The sequence below is a fragment of the Temnothorax longispinosus genome, chromosome 12, assembly GCF_030848805.1.
Source record: "Temnothorax longispinosus isolate EJ_2023e chromosome 12, Tlon_JGU_v1, whole genome shotgun sequence".
Lineage (NCBI taxonomy): Eukaryota > Metazoa > Arthropoda > Insecta > Hymenoptera > Formicidae > Temnothorax > Temnothorax longispinosus.
Window position 1 is genome coordinate 13,069,740 of NC_092369.1, and position 16,522 is coordinate 13,086,261.

The 16,522-nt window shown below is 37.9% G+C and overlaps 2 protein-coding genes across 7 annotated transcripts; one reads left to right on the forward strand and one right to left on the reverse strand.

Annotated features, from left to right (window-relative positions):
- Positions 1-337: 337 nt before the first annotated feature.
- On the forward strand, positions 338-6,687 carry Ter94 (transitional endoplasmic reticulum ATPase TER94). The gene is made up of 13 exons (XM_071795782.1): positions 338-513; positions 1,921-2,280; positions 2,664-2,856; positions 2,925-3,159; positions 3,250-3,383; positions 3,581-3,829; positions 3,915-4,079; positions 4,153-4,275; positions 4,364-4,576; positions 4,645-4,953; positions 5,087-5,248; positions 5,620-5,774; positions 5,955-6,687. Exons 1-13 carry the CDS (start codon positions 497-499, stop codon positions 6,043-6,045), a joined length of 2,406 nt encoding a protein of 801 aa, XP_071651883.1. The 5' UTR covers positions 338-496; the 3' UTR covers positions 6,046-6,687.
- Positions 6,688-7,517: 830 nt separating this feature from the next.
- On the reverse strand, positions 7,518-16,522 carry Atg18a (Autophagy-related 18a). 6 transcript variants are annotated; one of them, XM_071795788.1, is made up of 11 exons: positions 16,362-16,522; positions 15,500-15,582; positions 14,856-15,022; positions 13,844-14,038; positions 13,639-13,755; positions 13,398-13,552; positions 13,140-13,316; positions 12,943-13,050; positions 12,676-12,758; positions 11,708-11,764; positions 7,518-10,053 (listed from the first exon to the last, which is right to left on the reverse strand). In XM_071795788.1, the coding sequence occupies exons 1-11, from the start codon at positions 16,520-16,522 to the stop codon at positions 9,938-9,940; spliced, it is 1,419 nt and encodes a 472-aa protein (XP_071651889.1). In that variant the 3' UTR covers positions 7,518-9,937. The 6 variants fall into 6 exon arrangements, with proteins under 6 accessions (XP_071651889.1, XP_071651888.1, XP_071651887.1 ...); XM_071795787.1 differs by having other exon boundaries at positions 11,702-11,764; XM_071795786.1 differs by having other exon boundaries at positions 14,856-15,031.

Sequence of the window (16,522 nt, forward strand, 5' to 3'; positions counted from 1 at the left end):
CGGAAAAACAACACGTTAATTGGCTACCGCGTCGCTTCTTGCCGCGCGGCAAGTGTTTCCGCGTCCTGTGTGCAGGAGCCATAAAGAGCTGCAAGTTGATTGGCTTAAATCGAAACTTGGACACAGTTCTTGCATCGTGGACACCGGGCTTTAAAGCCCTCCAATCCGTACTATGGGCTTTAGGAACAAAGAAGGAAAGTGGGAGAAATGACGCTATCGTTTTCGGAGAAGCGACAAACTGATTGGACGCCACCGCGTTCCTTCCTCCTGCGCGCGTCGCCCACGCCGTTTCGCGACGTGTGGACTGGTGTGGACGCGCCCTTACTCTGTGATTTGGCAACGGGTAGAAGCGAGTCATCGTGCACACGGTTTTCCTTCATTTGCATTTTGCATTTCTGTGACTCCGTTGCTAGATTCATCGCGCCTACCGAGGGAAGAGATCGTGCATCGTGCGGATTCTTGTTTTTGGGCCGGAGAAGCAACCGAGGGTTGAACGATGAGTGATCCGAAGAGGTGAGGAAACCACGTCGACGAGGCTCCTAGTATCCCTAATCCAGCGTATTCCAACGCCGATTTTCTCGCTCGCTCGCGTGCCGCGGCGCCGACGTGTGTGTCGCGCGGAGCAGCGCGACACGGCCGACCACGGCACTCAATTTCACGATGTCATCATGTCGACGCGACGCTCCTTTTTTCGCGTTTTCGACACGCGCGACCCGGATGGACCCGGACGACGGATGACGAACGGTCGCGCGAATCGCGCCCCGTCGGCGTCGCCTCCCGCGACGGCACACCTCCCCCGCGGGGAGGAGTGTTATCCGCGGAGCGGACGCGCGCCCGTCGATTTTCGGGCACGTCATGGCCCGCGATCATGGCTGTGCAGGCGCAGGCTGTGCTTCGAGCCAAACATGACAAAAGGGAAAGGAGACGCTCGACTCGCCCGCGATGTCACATGGCTTGTTCGCGAGAATCGCGAACGTGGACGCAAATGCTCCTTGCCACGAGAAACGTTCGCGTTACGTGTCTAAAATTAATAAATATGCTAATTTCGCATACTTGTTATGTGTCGTCTTCTGAAATTATCCTTTCAGATTATTATAATTTACGAGGATTTTAATAGATATCAGATTTATCAGATAAATAAAATACATTGCGTAATATATATATATGGAGGGGTAAAAGTCATAATGGTGCAAGTCAAATTTTTTTAAAATTTTTTCTCGTGTGCATAGATGCAATCTATACAATATATAAATTGCATCTATACACGAAAAAAAATTTAAAAAAATTTGACTTTCACCACTGTGGTTTTTATCCCTCCATATATAGGTATATATAGATATATGTACATATGTATGTATAAGTATATATGATGTCATTATCTTTTTAGTTTTTCCTCTTCAGAATACAAAAGTCATGTTTGTTTCATCATGAAAACATTTTATAGCAAATTAATTATTAAAAGGAAAATAATTTTAAAAGTCTATAAAAATAACTTTCAAAGCTGTTTCCTTCAAGAAAAGAATGTCATTCGAAGAAGGAATGTTATTTACATTTGACTTATTTTTCTACTTAGAAACTTTTAAAAAGCTTGGAATAACTTTCAAAGTCGTTTCCTTCATGAAGAGAATGTTATCTGAAGAAAGAATGTTATATATATTCTTCATTAATTTTTTTACTTATTTTTCTAATTAGAAACCAATTTTCTTTTTTCAATGATTTTAAATATTCTTGTCGTCTCGATAACGTCTGAATAATTATATTCTTATTGGTGAAATTAACCAATGAGAATATAACATTTTATGACGAAAATATTTAATGCAAATTTATTTTTATATAATATATCGAATATTAGACAAGATAATGTCGAATACAGTAATACATTGATTGCAACTGATATCTAATTAATGTTATTTGTTTCAGTGGTGAAGATTTGGCGACGGCTATCCTTCGCAAGAAGGATAGGCCAAACAGACTGCTGGTCGACGAGGCGATTGCCGATGACAATTCCGTAGTTGCGCTCTCCCAAGCAAAAATGGATGAGTTGCAGTTGTTTCGCGGTGATACCGTACTGCTGAAGGGCAAGAGGCGTAAGGAGACGGTGTGCATCGTTCTTTCGGACGACACCTGCCCGGACGAGAAGATCCGCATGAACCGGGTTGTCAGAAATAACTTGCGCGTGCGCCTGAGCGATGTCGTTTCCGTACAAGCTTGTCCGGAGGTCAAGTATGGAAAACGTATTCATGTGCTGCCAATGGACGACACTGTCGACGGTCTTACCGGGTAAATATAACAATTAAGATTTGAATGATAAATGGAATGTTTTCCGAAGTGGATCACCTTTTCAACCTCATACTTTACTCATGACCTAATCTTCAACTCAACCATTAATCTTTTAAAATTGAGAGCTCATACATGGGGATCGAACTTGGAATCTCAAATTATGAGTCAATCGTTCTCACGTGGAACCACACGTTAACCCAATAACATTTAGTTATATTTATGTTATTTGTGTAATTTATTAGCAATTGTAAAAGAGGACAACTTAAAATTATAGTAAAATCATGAGTTGACATAATTTTTTTTTATACAATTAATTTTTTGTGCACTTCTAATTACATAATATTATACTGGCACATAAAATACATATCTTTACATTTTTGCAGGAACTTATTCGAAGTCTATTTAAAGCCGTACTTCTTGGAAGCGTACCGTCCTATTCACAAAGATGACAACTTTATTGTACGCGGAGGTATGCGAGCCGTGGAATTCAAAGTTGTGGAAACTGATCCGGGACCATTTTGCATTGTGGCGCCTGATACAGTGATACATTGTGAAGGTGATCCGATAAAACGAGAGGTCAGAAAAATATTCCGTTTTTTTGATACCTTTCATATCGATGCAGATAGTGAAAAGAATATTTGCAGGAGGAGGAGGAAGCATTGAACGCTGTAGGATACGACGATATCGGCGGCGTCCGCAAGCAATTGGCGCAAATCAAGGAAATGGTAGAATTACCTCTGCGACATCCGTCTCTGTTCAAAGCGATCGGTGTCAAGCCGCCACGTGGTATATTGTTATATGGACCACCGGGAACAGGAAAAACTCTCATTGCACGCGCTGTGGCAAACGAAACTGGAGCGTTCTTCTTTCTCATAAACGGTACGCAATCTGTAAATACCGTCAGAGAAATATTATAAAGAATATAAAGCAATATATGAGATTTAAAAAAATTCCCCTTTTTCCATACAGGTCCCGAAATTATGAGCAAACTAGCTGGTGAATCCGAAAGCAACTTGCGAAAGGCGTTCGAGGAGGCCGAGAAAAATTCTCCGGCTATTATATTTATCGACGAACTTGATGCGATCGCGCCAAAACGTGAAAAGGTTCGCCAAGTCAAACTCAATAGACTTGTTCGTTTTCGCTGCGCTTCTGAATTAGTGCAGTAAGTTAGAATGAGAATAAATATCTTTGTTTCATTCCAACTTATTGTACTAGTTCACAAGTGCAGAGAAAACGAACAGGCCTAATATCTTATAAATCGCATTTTGAAATGAAAATCCATATTTTCTTGTCCATATAGACGCACGGCGAAGTTGAGAGGCGTATTGTGTCGCAACTGTTGACACTGATGGATGGCATGAAGCAAAGCTCCCATGTGATTGTAATGGCAGCTACCAATCGACCGAACAGCATTGACGGAGCATTGCGTCGATTCGGACGTTTCGATAGAGAGATCGACATTGGTATACCGGATGCCACTGGCCGATTGGAAATCTTGAGAATCCATACGAAGAACATGAAACTTGCTGACGACGTCGATTTAGAAGAGGTGCCACTTATTTCCACGTTAATCCTAAGAAATAAAAAATAATCACATTTTATACTTTAAAATAATATAAAAAATATATCGCCAGATTGCAGCGGAAACTCACGGACACGTTGGCGCCGATTTAGCGTCTTTATGTTCGGAAGCGGCTCTTCAACAAATTCGTGAAAAAATGGACCTCATAGACTTGGAGGATGACCATATAGATGCGGAGGTTTTGTCTTCGCTTGCGGTAACAATGGAGAACTTTAAGGTGGGTTATCATCTTGATTTTATATTGAATTGATTTGCACCGTTTTCTAAGTGAAAGTATTTTCTCGTTAAAGTATGCAATGACGAAGAGCAGCCCGAGCGCTCTACGCGAGACGATCGTGGAGGTGCCGACGGTCACCTGGGATGATATCGGAGGTTTACAAAACGTCAAAATGGAATTGCAAGAATTGGTGCAGGTAAGAACACATGCAAAGCCTAATATACGCACGTGAGATATGTTTCAAATTATCAATATATTACTAATGTTTTATTCTCGTCGCGCAGTATCCAGTGGAGCATCCTGATAAATTCTTGAAATTCGGTATGCAACCGTCAAGAGGCGTACTATTTTACGGCCCACCCGGTTGCGGTAAAACACTATTGGCCAAAGCGATCGCCAACGAGTGTCAAGCGAATTTCATTTCTGTCAAGGGTCCTGAATTATTAACCATGTGGTTCGGAGAATCGGAAGCCAATGTCAGAGATGTCTTCGACAAGGTAAGTTCTCTCCCATTCTCTGATGGACGATTCAAAATCGCTGTTTAACAACACAAATTTGTTTCCAGGCAAGATCAGCAGCGCCGTGCGTATTGTTCTTCGACGAACTCGATTCTATCGCGAAATCTCGAGGCGGCACTGTCGGCGACGCCGGTGGTGCAGCGGACCGTGTGATAAATCAGATATTAACGGAAATGGACGGTATGGGCGCGAAGAAGAACGTATTCATCATAGGAGCGACAAATCGGCCCGACATCATCGATCCGGCAATTTTACGACCTGGTAGATTAGATCAATTAATTTACATACCGCTACCGGATGAGAAGTCCCGAGAAGCAATATTCCGCGCTAATCTCCGAAAATCGCCCGTGGCTAAGGTAATAACTTCGTAAATTTGTCTAAAAAGTAAAAAATATTTAGTACTGTCAGTGTAACATTTATGTATATTTATATCTTTCTCTGCATCTTTCTTAATTGTCATTAAAACAAGAGTAATTCTTTTTTTATCAGGACGTAGATCTAAGCTACATAGCCAAAGTTACACACGGTTTTTCCGGTGCTGACTTGACAGAAATCTGCCAACGGGCATGCAAACTTGCCATTAGACAGTGCATCGAGACTGAAATTCGAAGGGAAAAAGAACGAGCAAATAATCCATCCGCATCTATGGACGTAAGATGTTTTGTTATAAAATACATTTTACGGCGTTTTATTTCAAAGACTCGTTTCTGCTGCATCATCTGTATGATTCATACCTGAATCAGCATTCGACTTTATTTGAATCATCAGCAGAAAGGGTTTTCTTACACATTTTTTTATTTTTTTACGATGCAAGCACGTTAAGTTTGTACAATATTTCCCGACTGCGAGGAAAAACACTTTCTTTCATAATCGCATACGCAATAATAATCATTTTATACAGTTTCCGGCAATATTAAAAGATATATACAGTTATGTAGAAATTAAAATGATTAATTCGAGTAAAAATTGCCATCGATATATGCATGTCACTCCTAAGTTCTAAGTTTCTATGCTTTTTCCAGATGGATGAGGATGATCCCGTACCAGAAATAACGCGAGCTCACTTCGAGGAAGCAATGAGGTTCGCGCGTCGTTCAGTATCCGATAACGACATTCGCAAGTACGAAATGTTTGCGCAAACGCTTCAGCAATCTCGAGGATTCGGGACTAATTTCAGGTACGAGTTTTCCTTCTTTTTTTCGAATTCCAATACGCGTGTAAAAATTAATAAGGAAATAAAACTAAATTTTTATGGATACACTTTTTTTAAATGCTAAAGATATGATACATATTTTCAATAGAACAATTTGTACATAATAAAAAATATTCTTTCATTAAAAAAAAAACTTATTTGCAGATTTCCACAAAGTGGAGCAGGCGGTGCTCAAGATAATACGCAAGGCGATCAAGCCTTTCAAGATGATGGAGATGACGATCTCTATAGCTAAGTTTTCGTTTCCTTGTATGTCATTACAGTGAGCATACGACAAAAGGGCCTGTCTGTTACCACATAATGTATTGCACATGAATCGTTTTTAAGTGATATAATTGAGATATAAAGAGCGTAAATAAATGGATGGAGAGATAAAATGGAAATTTTATATAAGGTATATACGGCTTTGTGTTTGTAGGAAAAGGGCACGGACCCTAATTCATGTAGCTAAGAAACATTCGGATATAAAATATCGATTGAAAACTTGCTTTGTCAGATGATTATTTTTTGCATTTAACCATTCTTTATATTAATGGAACTTGGTCTTTTAACGGAATTGTTGTACAAAAAATGTTCTTCCTCTTTCATCAACATTTGGTAACATGAATGTGCGATGGAAATACAATCGCAGGAAGATCATTACAAAGCGGTGAGATGACGCTACACCGCGTATGCACGTATTATAAGGATAAGCATAATATCCATTACAATTTTGCTACGTAATTTTACATGTGTTAACGATTTACGTATATTTGTCGAGCTTGAACTCGGAATGGACCCTTTTGCTGCATTATCACTGTACTCGATGAGAATACATTCTGTTGTTCACACTCACGCATTGCAGTAATATTAAAAAAAAAAAAAAAAAAAAAAAAAATTATGCCATGTCGCGATGAGATTGTCAACTAATGATGATGTACGTTGACGATTTTACAAACATCTCTTAATAGTAAATGATTATCCATATACGACGATAAAGAGCCTTTTTTCAATCTCGTCATACGAATCGTGCGATTATCTGCGTTATAACCGTTCGCAGTTTTATAAACGTTGAAATTTCTGATGATGGAGGAGCCGAATAAGATTGCTAAATACAATATGAATAAAAAGAAAGATCTGTTCGATTTTCTTACAAGACTGGCAAGTTGTTGATACTGTTATGCCATAATTGATCGTACCACTTTGACATACTTGTTATAAGTTCCAACAATAGGATTAAAATTAAAAAAAAAAGGCGCAAAAAATTAATATATTGCTATCAGAAACAATTTCTCTTTCTAGGTAACGACTGATATTCAATGCAGAATTTTTATACGTTTACATCAGTGTCACTGAAATGAAAGTAATACTTTAATTTCAGCATAAAAACAGCAATTTAATAGATATAATTATAGAACAAAATTACAAGAAAATTGAACGCATGTTCTAATCTACGGAAAGTTCTCGAGTTTTTACATTTGCATATATTTTTAATTCCTGGTTGATTTATCTTTATAAAAATAACAAGCTACGCACATAATAGGAATGTTAATTCAAAAATGCTAAAAATATATTCGGAAAAATCATAAAAATTCCTTTATTCTTCATTCGGAGACTCGTAACCATTATATTGCTAGTCTTGCGCGATATGTATACGAGATAATATCAGCACAAGTTTTCATATGAACAGAGTTGTGATAACGCAATTTTCAATGAAGAAAGCATTGATTGATTTATAAAAAATCGTCAGCATTTATTAAATACAAATAAAAATTGAGACGTTGAACTAATCGTAGATAAGGAAAGACTCGCAGTGTCTTTTCTTTTCCATTTTTTCATTTGCAGACCAGCACAATCACGTGTGTTAATAAGAAACTTCATACGCAATGACGTTCAAAGCTTAAGCCTTAGCACGTTCATATGTACATTGGTTATTTTAACGCTTTTATTTATCTTTATAAAAGTAAGACTATTTACCAAATAAAACTCGTTAGTATAAAACCGCCGTAACGACATGACACATTTATGGATCTACGATACTGACATACTCGCGATCGCGTCGAATACCTCGGTTCACACGAAAGAGAGAAACTTCCTATTGTAATCCGAGATATATTATAAGATCCATTAAATTACACAATACGCTACGAAGAATCAATGAAAAAGAAAACGTGGCTGTACCTCACTTAATTTATACAACGACCAAATATCTTCGCCAGCGCCAGTGTCGTCTTTCTATTCCGGTAAATTGGCACCGATCAATGGAGAGATTTTATTCGCAGTCAAACGATTGCTAACGAAGTTCGGTACTAAACGAAAACGCAAATATACCGAAGATTCTCTGTTCCTACTGTTAATTAGCTATTTATACAAATTACATGTCATGACAATTTTCGATAATCGATTCGAAAAAGCGCTCAAAGAGACTTATTGCACATTCGATACGATTACATATTATACACATGATAATCTGATTTAAAGCATTAAGATATACAGCATATGATGTCTGATAATAACAGATACAAAACTCTCATCGAATTAAAATTCAGCACGCGTAGTTTTGAAACTTATCCTGTTGATACGAGATAATCAGATAATGTGAATAATTTTTAAAACGTTTTCAGATTTTAAGAAAGATGGAATTAATCCTTTTTTCCCCCGCATTTTTAAATATCTTATACTTGGTTCTGTTATCATTTGTTGTTACTTCATCGTCTCGTATTTGTCACGTAAAGACTGAAGTACTTCTTGAATTCTAAATGCCAACAAAGCATCATATCGTTACAAAATTGATATTCGTTTTTTTGGCAAAATTATACAACCTCCTGATCGTGTTTTACATTCTTCTATTACAAGAAGCTAACGTATGTCAAAAGATCTTACATTTTATACAAGAATTACAGCTGAAGCTCATCGTTCGACAATTTACCACACATATTTATATGTCTTTACATCTTTACCTCGCAAAGATGAGCTTTCTTTGTTGAACACAAAGAAGACAAAGATTTTACCATAAAAAATATAGCAATCCAATGAAACAGGTGTGAGCTATGTCGCAGATTCAATCGTGTGTTTTAAACACAGCAAAAATACATCCTGCCGCTTTGTATAGTTTCTATAATGGGGTAGGAAGCATAAATCCAATTCTGTTTATATCGATTTTGAGGCAATGATGTAAACATCAATGAACATAATTACTTAACATGCGAATTTATATTTAAAATACATTACTCGGGATATGTCAGAATTTGGATGAGATCAGTTTCACGTTCGTCTATTTATAAAAAAAAAATGCATAATCTTCTAATAGGTTATATTGGTTTTCATCAATTAGCCAAGCAGACTGAATATCTTTGTACTTATCAACTTTTCATCGTCAGTGCTCTTAAAACCAAAATAATTTTTTGGTAAAATATATATCGTGTATATATGAAAATCCAGACAAATAATAACCGTCGCTTTTCTGAATCGCTTAGAACATGGCATTTCGTCAAAATAAAATAATTTAATTACACTGGTCCATGATTTCCGATATTGGAGGGTACATCTTAGGCTAAAAAACGCACGTTTTCTGTATAAAGTACTTCATATAAAACACAGAAATAATAGAATGTAGAAGTACGATACTTCATGCTCCTATAGCCTCTGTGTTCGTGAAAGATACGATACATTACACAATTCCTGCGGTAAACGCTTCAAAATCGTTATCATTGGATTACTATATTCCCCGCGCGATATATTGCATTACTTTTGCAAATGCAATGCCTAGTTAACTAACGAAAGAAATTTCGCTTAAAAATCCGCGAGCTCAGTAATATAAACCGAGAGTGCTACCCCTTTGGGGTACTTCTCTCTCTTGTACGCATATCAAAGACCGATCTCCCTGACGATTAGCGTGCACATTCCATTTAAATCTTTAACGCGTACAAGGTATGTGACAATCTCGGTAATAACGTCTACAGATTTTTTTTTGTTTGTTTTTGGTTCTATTGAACTCGGAGTACTGGATATACGGTCGTCTGTAAATACTGGACGTCCTCTGCACTCTATGCCCCTCGTTTGCCCTTTCGTTGCTCTTGCACGGCTTTTCTCTCATTTCCGTTCGGCTTGAGCTTTTGATATGCCTTAATTGTGTGTGTGTGTTACGCTCAGTCTGTCCTTTGCGTGACAGGTGGGAATTCGGTATCGTCGTCCAGACGAAACGGGCCGCCGCCTTTCGGTGGGCTTTCCGTCGCTGCTATCATCTCTTGATACTTCTCTGACTCTACAAATCCATTTACATTCAAATTATACAAGTTTCCATCTCGATCGCATTATCTCGAGCGGATATAACGATAAAGATGTATACAGACGATCAGCATTCAATGATACATGATATATTTTATGCATTCAGATACGTTCCCGATTGGATTTGGATCCTTTGTTAATGCAAATTCGTTCTCCGAGATCCACAACTTTAGAATTTGGAAATACAAACTCTCTCTTCGAGTACTGTCCAGAACAATACGTTTCTATCTGAGTGCAAATGTTAAATATCTCATTCACCATTGTCTACATCACATTGCCGTGAAATACATTCACTAATGAATTTGTTAATGAATATGAAATTATGCTTTTCTCTAAAAAGAAAATCAGTAATCTCACACAGGCATTTAATTTTCTAATACATACACCACTCTGCAAAGTGTAAAATATAAAACGTGATTTGAGAATCAACAAGAAAACTAACAAATTACATGTATCAATTGAGTAAAAACTATTCTAAAAACGTTCATATGTGCGTATGTGGCACACTTTTCTTTTGTAAAAAGCACTTTGGCGTATTTGCGACGATGTGAATGTTTTCTTGCTTGTTCAAGAATTAAATACGATGTAGGAATAGCAGAGAAAATATGAAACGATATTTACAAGATTAGACAGATTTAAGTACTATGACTTTTATTTTCTACTACTCTATTTCCAAAGTTGTTTAATACTTTTTTTTTCGAACGAAACAATTACCATTTCAAACAATTACCATTATCTGTTTCTTATAGCCTGTTTTCGATTGCACTATTCGAAGACCAAGAGAAAAGAGGAAGAAGATATTAGATAAAAATATCTATCTGTTTTCCGTATCTAATTTTATATATCTCATTAATCTCATTCATTATACTGAGCTTAACGTATAGGAACGATACCGTTAACGAAAGTACGTCATACAGGTACTCTTGATGATTAGTAAGTGAAAGTTGTTCTAAAAAATACGCGTCACTATTACCCGCCACATAATACCATGTATAATTATGACATTAAATACCATATAATTAATACCAACCATTTATGTTAACAACTTTAATAATCATATATTAGTAATCATTATGTACAATCGTTAACATTGTTATAACAGTAGGATATCTATCAGGTAGCCTTCTAAAAATAGACTACTGCTTGTAGGAATTCTCAAGACATTTCGTAACGGGATGCGATAATGCTGGACATTATTATATCTGCTGACTAGTAGAACAACTTGCATAACGTGTGCTTAGTGATTTATACCCCGGGAATATAGACTAGTGCCTACATGCATGTCCTGTGCATACGTGTATCATATGCTCATTTATACATCGTCCTTAAGAATTCGTTCGGTTTACAGTTAATAAGCGTAATAAGACTTGTACTATCGTGGTACAATAATATAAACTGCTCGTATTAACGAGGATGTAGGCCGCGTGAAAAGGCACATTTGTTACTCAGCGCTGCTCTCATTCTTCCTTTCGCTGCGTGTACGTATGGAATAAATGCGCTGAACGCTGGTAGTGAAGCGCACACACACAGAGAGAAAGAAAAAGCTCTAAAGGAGAATTAGGTGTCTCGTGTACGGAGAATGAGAGCGAAAAAAAAAATTTCGAGGGACAGAATAGAGGACATACCAGTACCTGACATGGAGTCTGGCGAGCGGCCACGCAACACACCCGCGTAGCTATTTATGCAGGCTTCGGTGGAATATTAAAAAGAAAAAAATTACATCAAGTAAGGTCAACTATCGGGCCCCTTCCTCCCCCTCCCCTGAGCCCCTGAAGAAATTTATCTGGCTATTTGACTTATAAGGGGGCTAGAAGCGAGAAAAAGAAGACATGAAGCAAATCATAAAAGTAAAGGTGTCTGGAATACGCGGCACACGCATACACACTCACACACATGGTACGTAGCCGACAACATAAGCGTTTCACTAGAGCTGATACTGGATCAACTTTAATGAATGCCATAATCTAACTACAAATACAGGAAGTAACGATTTGTCTACTACACAATGAGACATAGCGACGCATAGCGAGATCTATAGGAATACAACTTTCGTCTGAACAAAAATACGAGTTTTTATAATTTTTCTTGTAGTGCTTCTTTGAAATTAATTGATTGAATTTGCTGTCGACAGATTATTTCTTTTCATTGTTCCATTTTCATGGATGGAAGATAGCGAGATTGACTTGAAGAAAGAATTATTTCTTTTTACTTACATTCAATCATTAATCAATTGTATCATGAATATACTTTATTCGTCATTAGTTTTATGGCGTAAAATATGCAAGTATCTGGCAGTACCAACTGTGTGTGTGTATATATGTGGCATGCTTTAAACAAAGAAGGAGATACTTAAACTATTCTGTTAGTGCTCGAGTAATTGCGAAACTTATCACAAAATCACAAAACTATAACTTTTGAACAGAATAGACAAAAGAAACTCTATACACATTCAAGCGTACTGTACTGGATATATAAATAAAGAAAGAAGTTTCGCATTATTAAATGTACTTTCAAATTAACTGTCGGTAATGTATCTTTATCGTCAACTCGCTTCAACTATCTATTACAAAATGCACAGTCCAAATTTCTGTCTTCATACCTGTATTTGTATTATTCGCGGTAGCTGCTGTTCCTGAACCAGAACCGCCACAATCTGATTCATCCCGCTCTTTATCGTCTAATCTGTGAAAAGTGAGTAAGGTATCTTTCTATTTTCTATCCTCATTCTTAAGCCTCTATTAATATGCGTCTATTAATATTATTTTAAAAATGATGATTAAAAGTAACGATCCAAGAAACCAACAATTGAAAATAATGATCATTTGATTACTTTTGTAAGATTCGTCAAGACTATAATATTACGAACCTGTGTTGTTTTATAAGGGTGCAACATCCACTTTCTGTCGGGTCCACGGAATAGACGTATAAGTAACCATCGGCGCTAGCTACTAACAGTTTTGGTACTTTATGTGTACTAAAACACAGACAAGTAAATGTATCACATGTGATGGATTTAACGCGTAGCGTACGTAGATTTAAGATAGCGAATTTTTAGATACTTACACAGTGATGGCACAGACATTTTTTAAACCTTGAAACGGTAGGTGGACGCTAGCGAAAGCACGTCCTTGAGTAAAAACGTCAGTCACTTGCGACGGCAAGTATGTAGCCGACGCTGTCACAGCCTTCGTCAAATATCCCATCCAGCTTTGTGCTTCGTCTGCAGTTTGTTTGTTTGGCCTACGACGCGAATAACACATTAGAGTTCCTATGTTTCCTATGTTTCATGGAATATTAAAAACGGTAGAATGCGATGTTTACGTTTCCTTTGGTTCCTCCAGCTTGAATATATGCACAGTTTCCGTGTTACTGGAACAACAGAGCCACATGGAGTCCATACTGAATGAAAGACTGTTTATCGTGACGCATCTCTTAACTCCGCGACGAAATTCGAATAACTTTGTACCCTCGTGAACCTGTAAAAATAGAAATAATGTTTTCAACTGCCAGCGGTTTATTAATAAAATACAACCGTTGTATCTGTGATCTTATTTTATCTTACGTCAAAGACTCTGATCACGGTGCCCTTTTCAGAGGCTGTCGCCACTTTGGTGCCGTTCGAGCTGAAAGCGATCGCTGCCAATGGACTATCGTGCGCAGGTATCATTGTTTTGGCTTGCTGTATAATTGAAAAAAAACATAAGGTTAAAATTGCTGATGGGTCAAAGTTTCTATTTGATTCATTCAAATTTATTTAAGATACCTACAAGATGGTTTGCGTCAAATATCTGGACTTCCCCAATCGTATTCGATCCTGGGTAAGCTACATAACAATTGTCGCTATTTGGCGAAAGTGTGCAAAGACCTGTAAGATTAGGCGGAGTGTCGCGAATTGTGTGCAACACTCTCATATCTCGTATATTGTGAATGTATAGCGATTCCTCCAGACACACCACCAATCTCTGAAACAAGCGATATTATTTTCAGTATACCTACTCCAATTATGAGAAACATTAAACACGTTATAATATCAAATCTCAATTATTTTACGATCAAATATGACAATTTGCGATTTAGTATGTACATATAGTATATACAATGTATTTCTTAATACGTGAGAACTGTCGTGGGACATAAATTCAGGATTAAAAAGCAAATAGGTCACATAAATATATGTCTAATATAATATTATATATATTCTTTAAGTCATATTAATTTGTGTGTGCAAATAAGAGCATATATTAGTTATTCGTTAATGTAAACGTTGGGATGCCGCATAGTTTCGTGTGGAAACAGCAGACTTGTAATCAGCAGGTCTCAGGTTCGATCCCATATGCGAATACAGAGAATAGAAAATATAGAATATAAAATTTATATTCTAAGGCTCTCTCTGGCCTTCTGAGGCTCCTGGACCACATTATGTAAAACACTCATTATTGCAAATGTTCATAAAGACGAAATTAAAATCTTTAAACCAAGACCTACTCAAGGTTGTAAAGTCAATATTAAGTGATCGAATGTAAATATAAGCAGGGTATTGCATAGAGTTCAGTACTAGCAGTGTTAATAATTATTTGTCGAGCGAGCTTACAATCCCTTCCCACGAAAATTGCAATTGTAATAAAACCAATGAAGAAGTCAAGGTTTACGTAAAATTGCAATGCTTTCAAATTAATAGAGACGTTATAAGCTTATGTAAAAAGGTCAACACTTAAGTCGAATCTGTTTAACTGCGATTAAAGAAGAAAAAGAACGTAAACATAAATTTAAATAACTTACCGCTCTGTTGAGTTTCACAGCCAAAATTGTATTTGAGTAACTGTAGTTACATATTTCTGTCCCTTTCCTAAAGTGGCACACCGTAAGCGTCCGAGGGGATTTAAGACTAACGATTGCCACCAAGCTACTGCTGAACAATCGCTCGACGATGCATATGTCCTCAAAGTCTGCATCATCTCGAAAAAAAAAAATACTCTAATTAATAAAGGTTTCTATTGAATTAGTCATTGCCACGATGAACAAGAGATACGTGACTTTTCAGAGCAAAAAAAAATAAATGTCACTTAATAAAAATTGTATTGAATTATTTTGAATCATAATATAATATAATAATAGTAACATGAAGTAAAAGATATGCAACTTAACTTGAATATATAGTCTTATTTACTCATATTATACAAGATCTTATCATTTTTACCTATGATAATGAAAATAAGACACGTAAAACTTACTGGATGGACAATGCGTGTCAGCGCAAGACAAAAACGCTATAAATACCTTCAACATAAAAGATATTTATAACATTTTTATCTCACCTACGAAGCTTATCACTAAAACTATCGCTCAATCAATCATCTATTATTGTAGCAGTTATCTCCAACCTCCTAGAATTATTGGCAGAATGCAGGAAAACCAATTATTACCATTTTCATATATTTTCTCAAGATGCCCGGTGGAGCTGATGGAATAAAGTTTATATCCCGACTTCGATCCCACCGCCAAGGACCTGAAAGACAATTAGGAATCTTATGAAGCTATTTCTCCTCTTTCCTTTTCAATTAAAGAGACGTGACTGTACTTGAAACACAAAGAGAGTCGAGTGCCCTCGACTATCTACAATCATATATGTACTCTTTGTTTCTTCGTCTCTCGATATTATTGCCACATCGTCGTTCGCGCGTGCAAATATCGTGTGTGAAAAAAAAAAAAAAAAAAAAAGTAATAACGGAGTCGCGAATGATACGCAATCGCGCGAGGAGCAGGAGGATAAGTCCTTGGATAAGGCCAAGCGGACTGGCATCGCGGTACGGTGCAGGCGTACGAAGGAGGTGCGCGATATCGCCTCCCTTCCTTTTTCGCCTCTTCCCGCCTCGCCACGCGCGCGCGAAGGCTGGGGTCCCTCGTTAACACGCAATTAATCGGTGAAAGGGGGAGCGGCGAATGTGACGCAGGCGACGAAAAACATCGCGCGAGGGAAACATGATGGTGCGCGGAGTCGCGCGAACCTTGGCGCGAGGCGTACACTCGTATATATACGTGTATACATCGTTTAGGATTGCATACGTATATGCGCGTATACGTCGAGGGAGCGAGAGAAGAGGCGAGAGACGGGCGCGAGAGACGGGGAGACGATCAAAAATCAAAACGAGGCGCGCGCGCGAGGTTAGGATCAGACAAAGGAGGTGGCAATCTGGCGACGGCCCCCGGAAAGGGGAAGGGGGGGGAAGAGAACAGAGAAAGGACGACGGTCGTCGAAACAGCGCGGCGCGGGCGTACGAAACTTACGTGCAGTCCTGATTGAAGTTGACGAAGTAGGGCCCGTTGCTCTGCGCGTCGGACGTCGTGTCGGACGTCTGGTTCGCCGCGAGGTTCATGAGTCCTGATATGCTGTACCTTAGCCCTTGCGTTAATACATCCAGGTTGATCTCGCGCGGGATCTCTCGCAT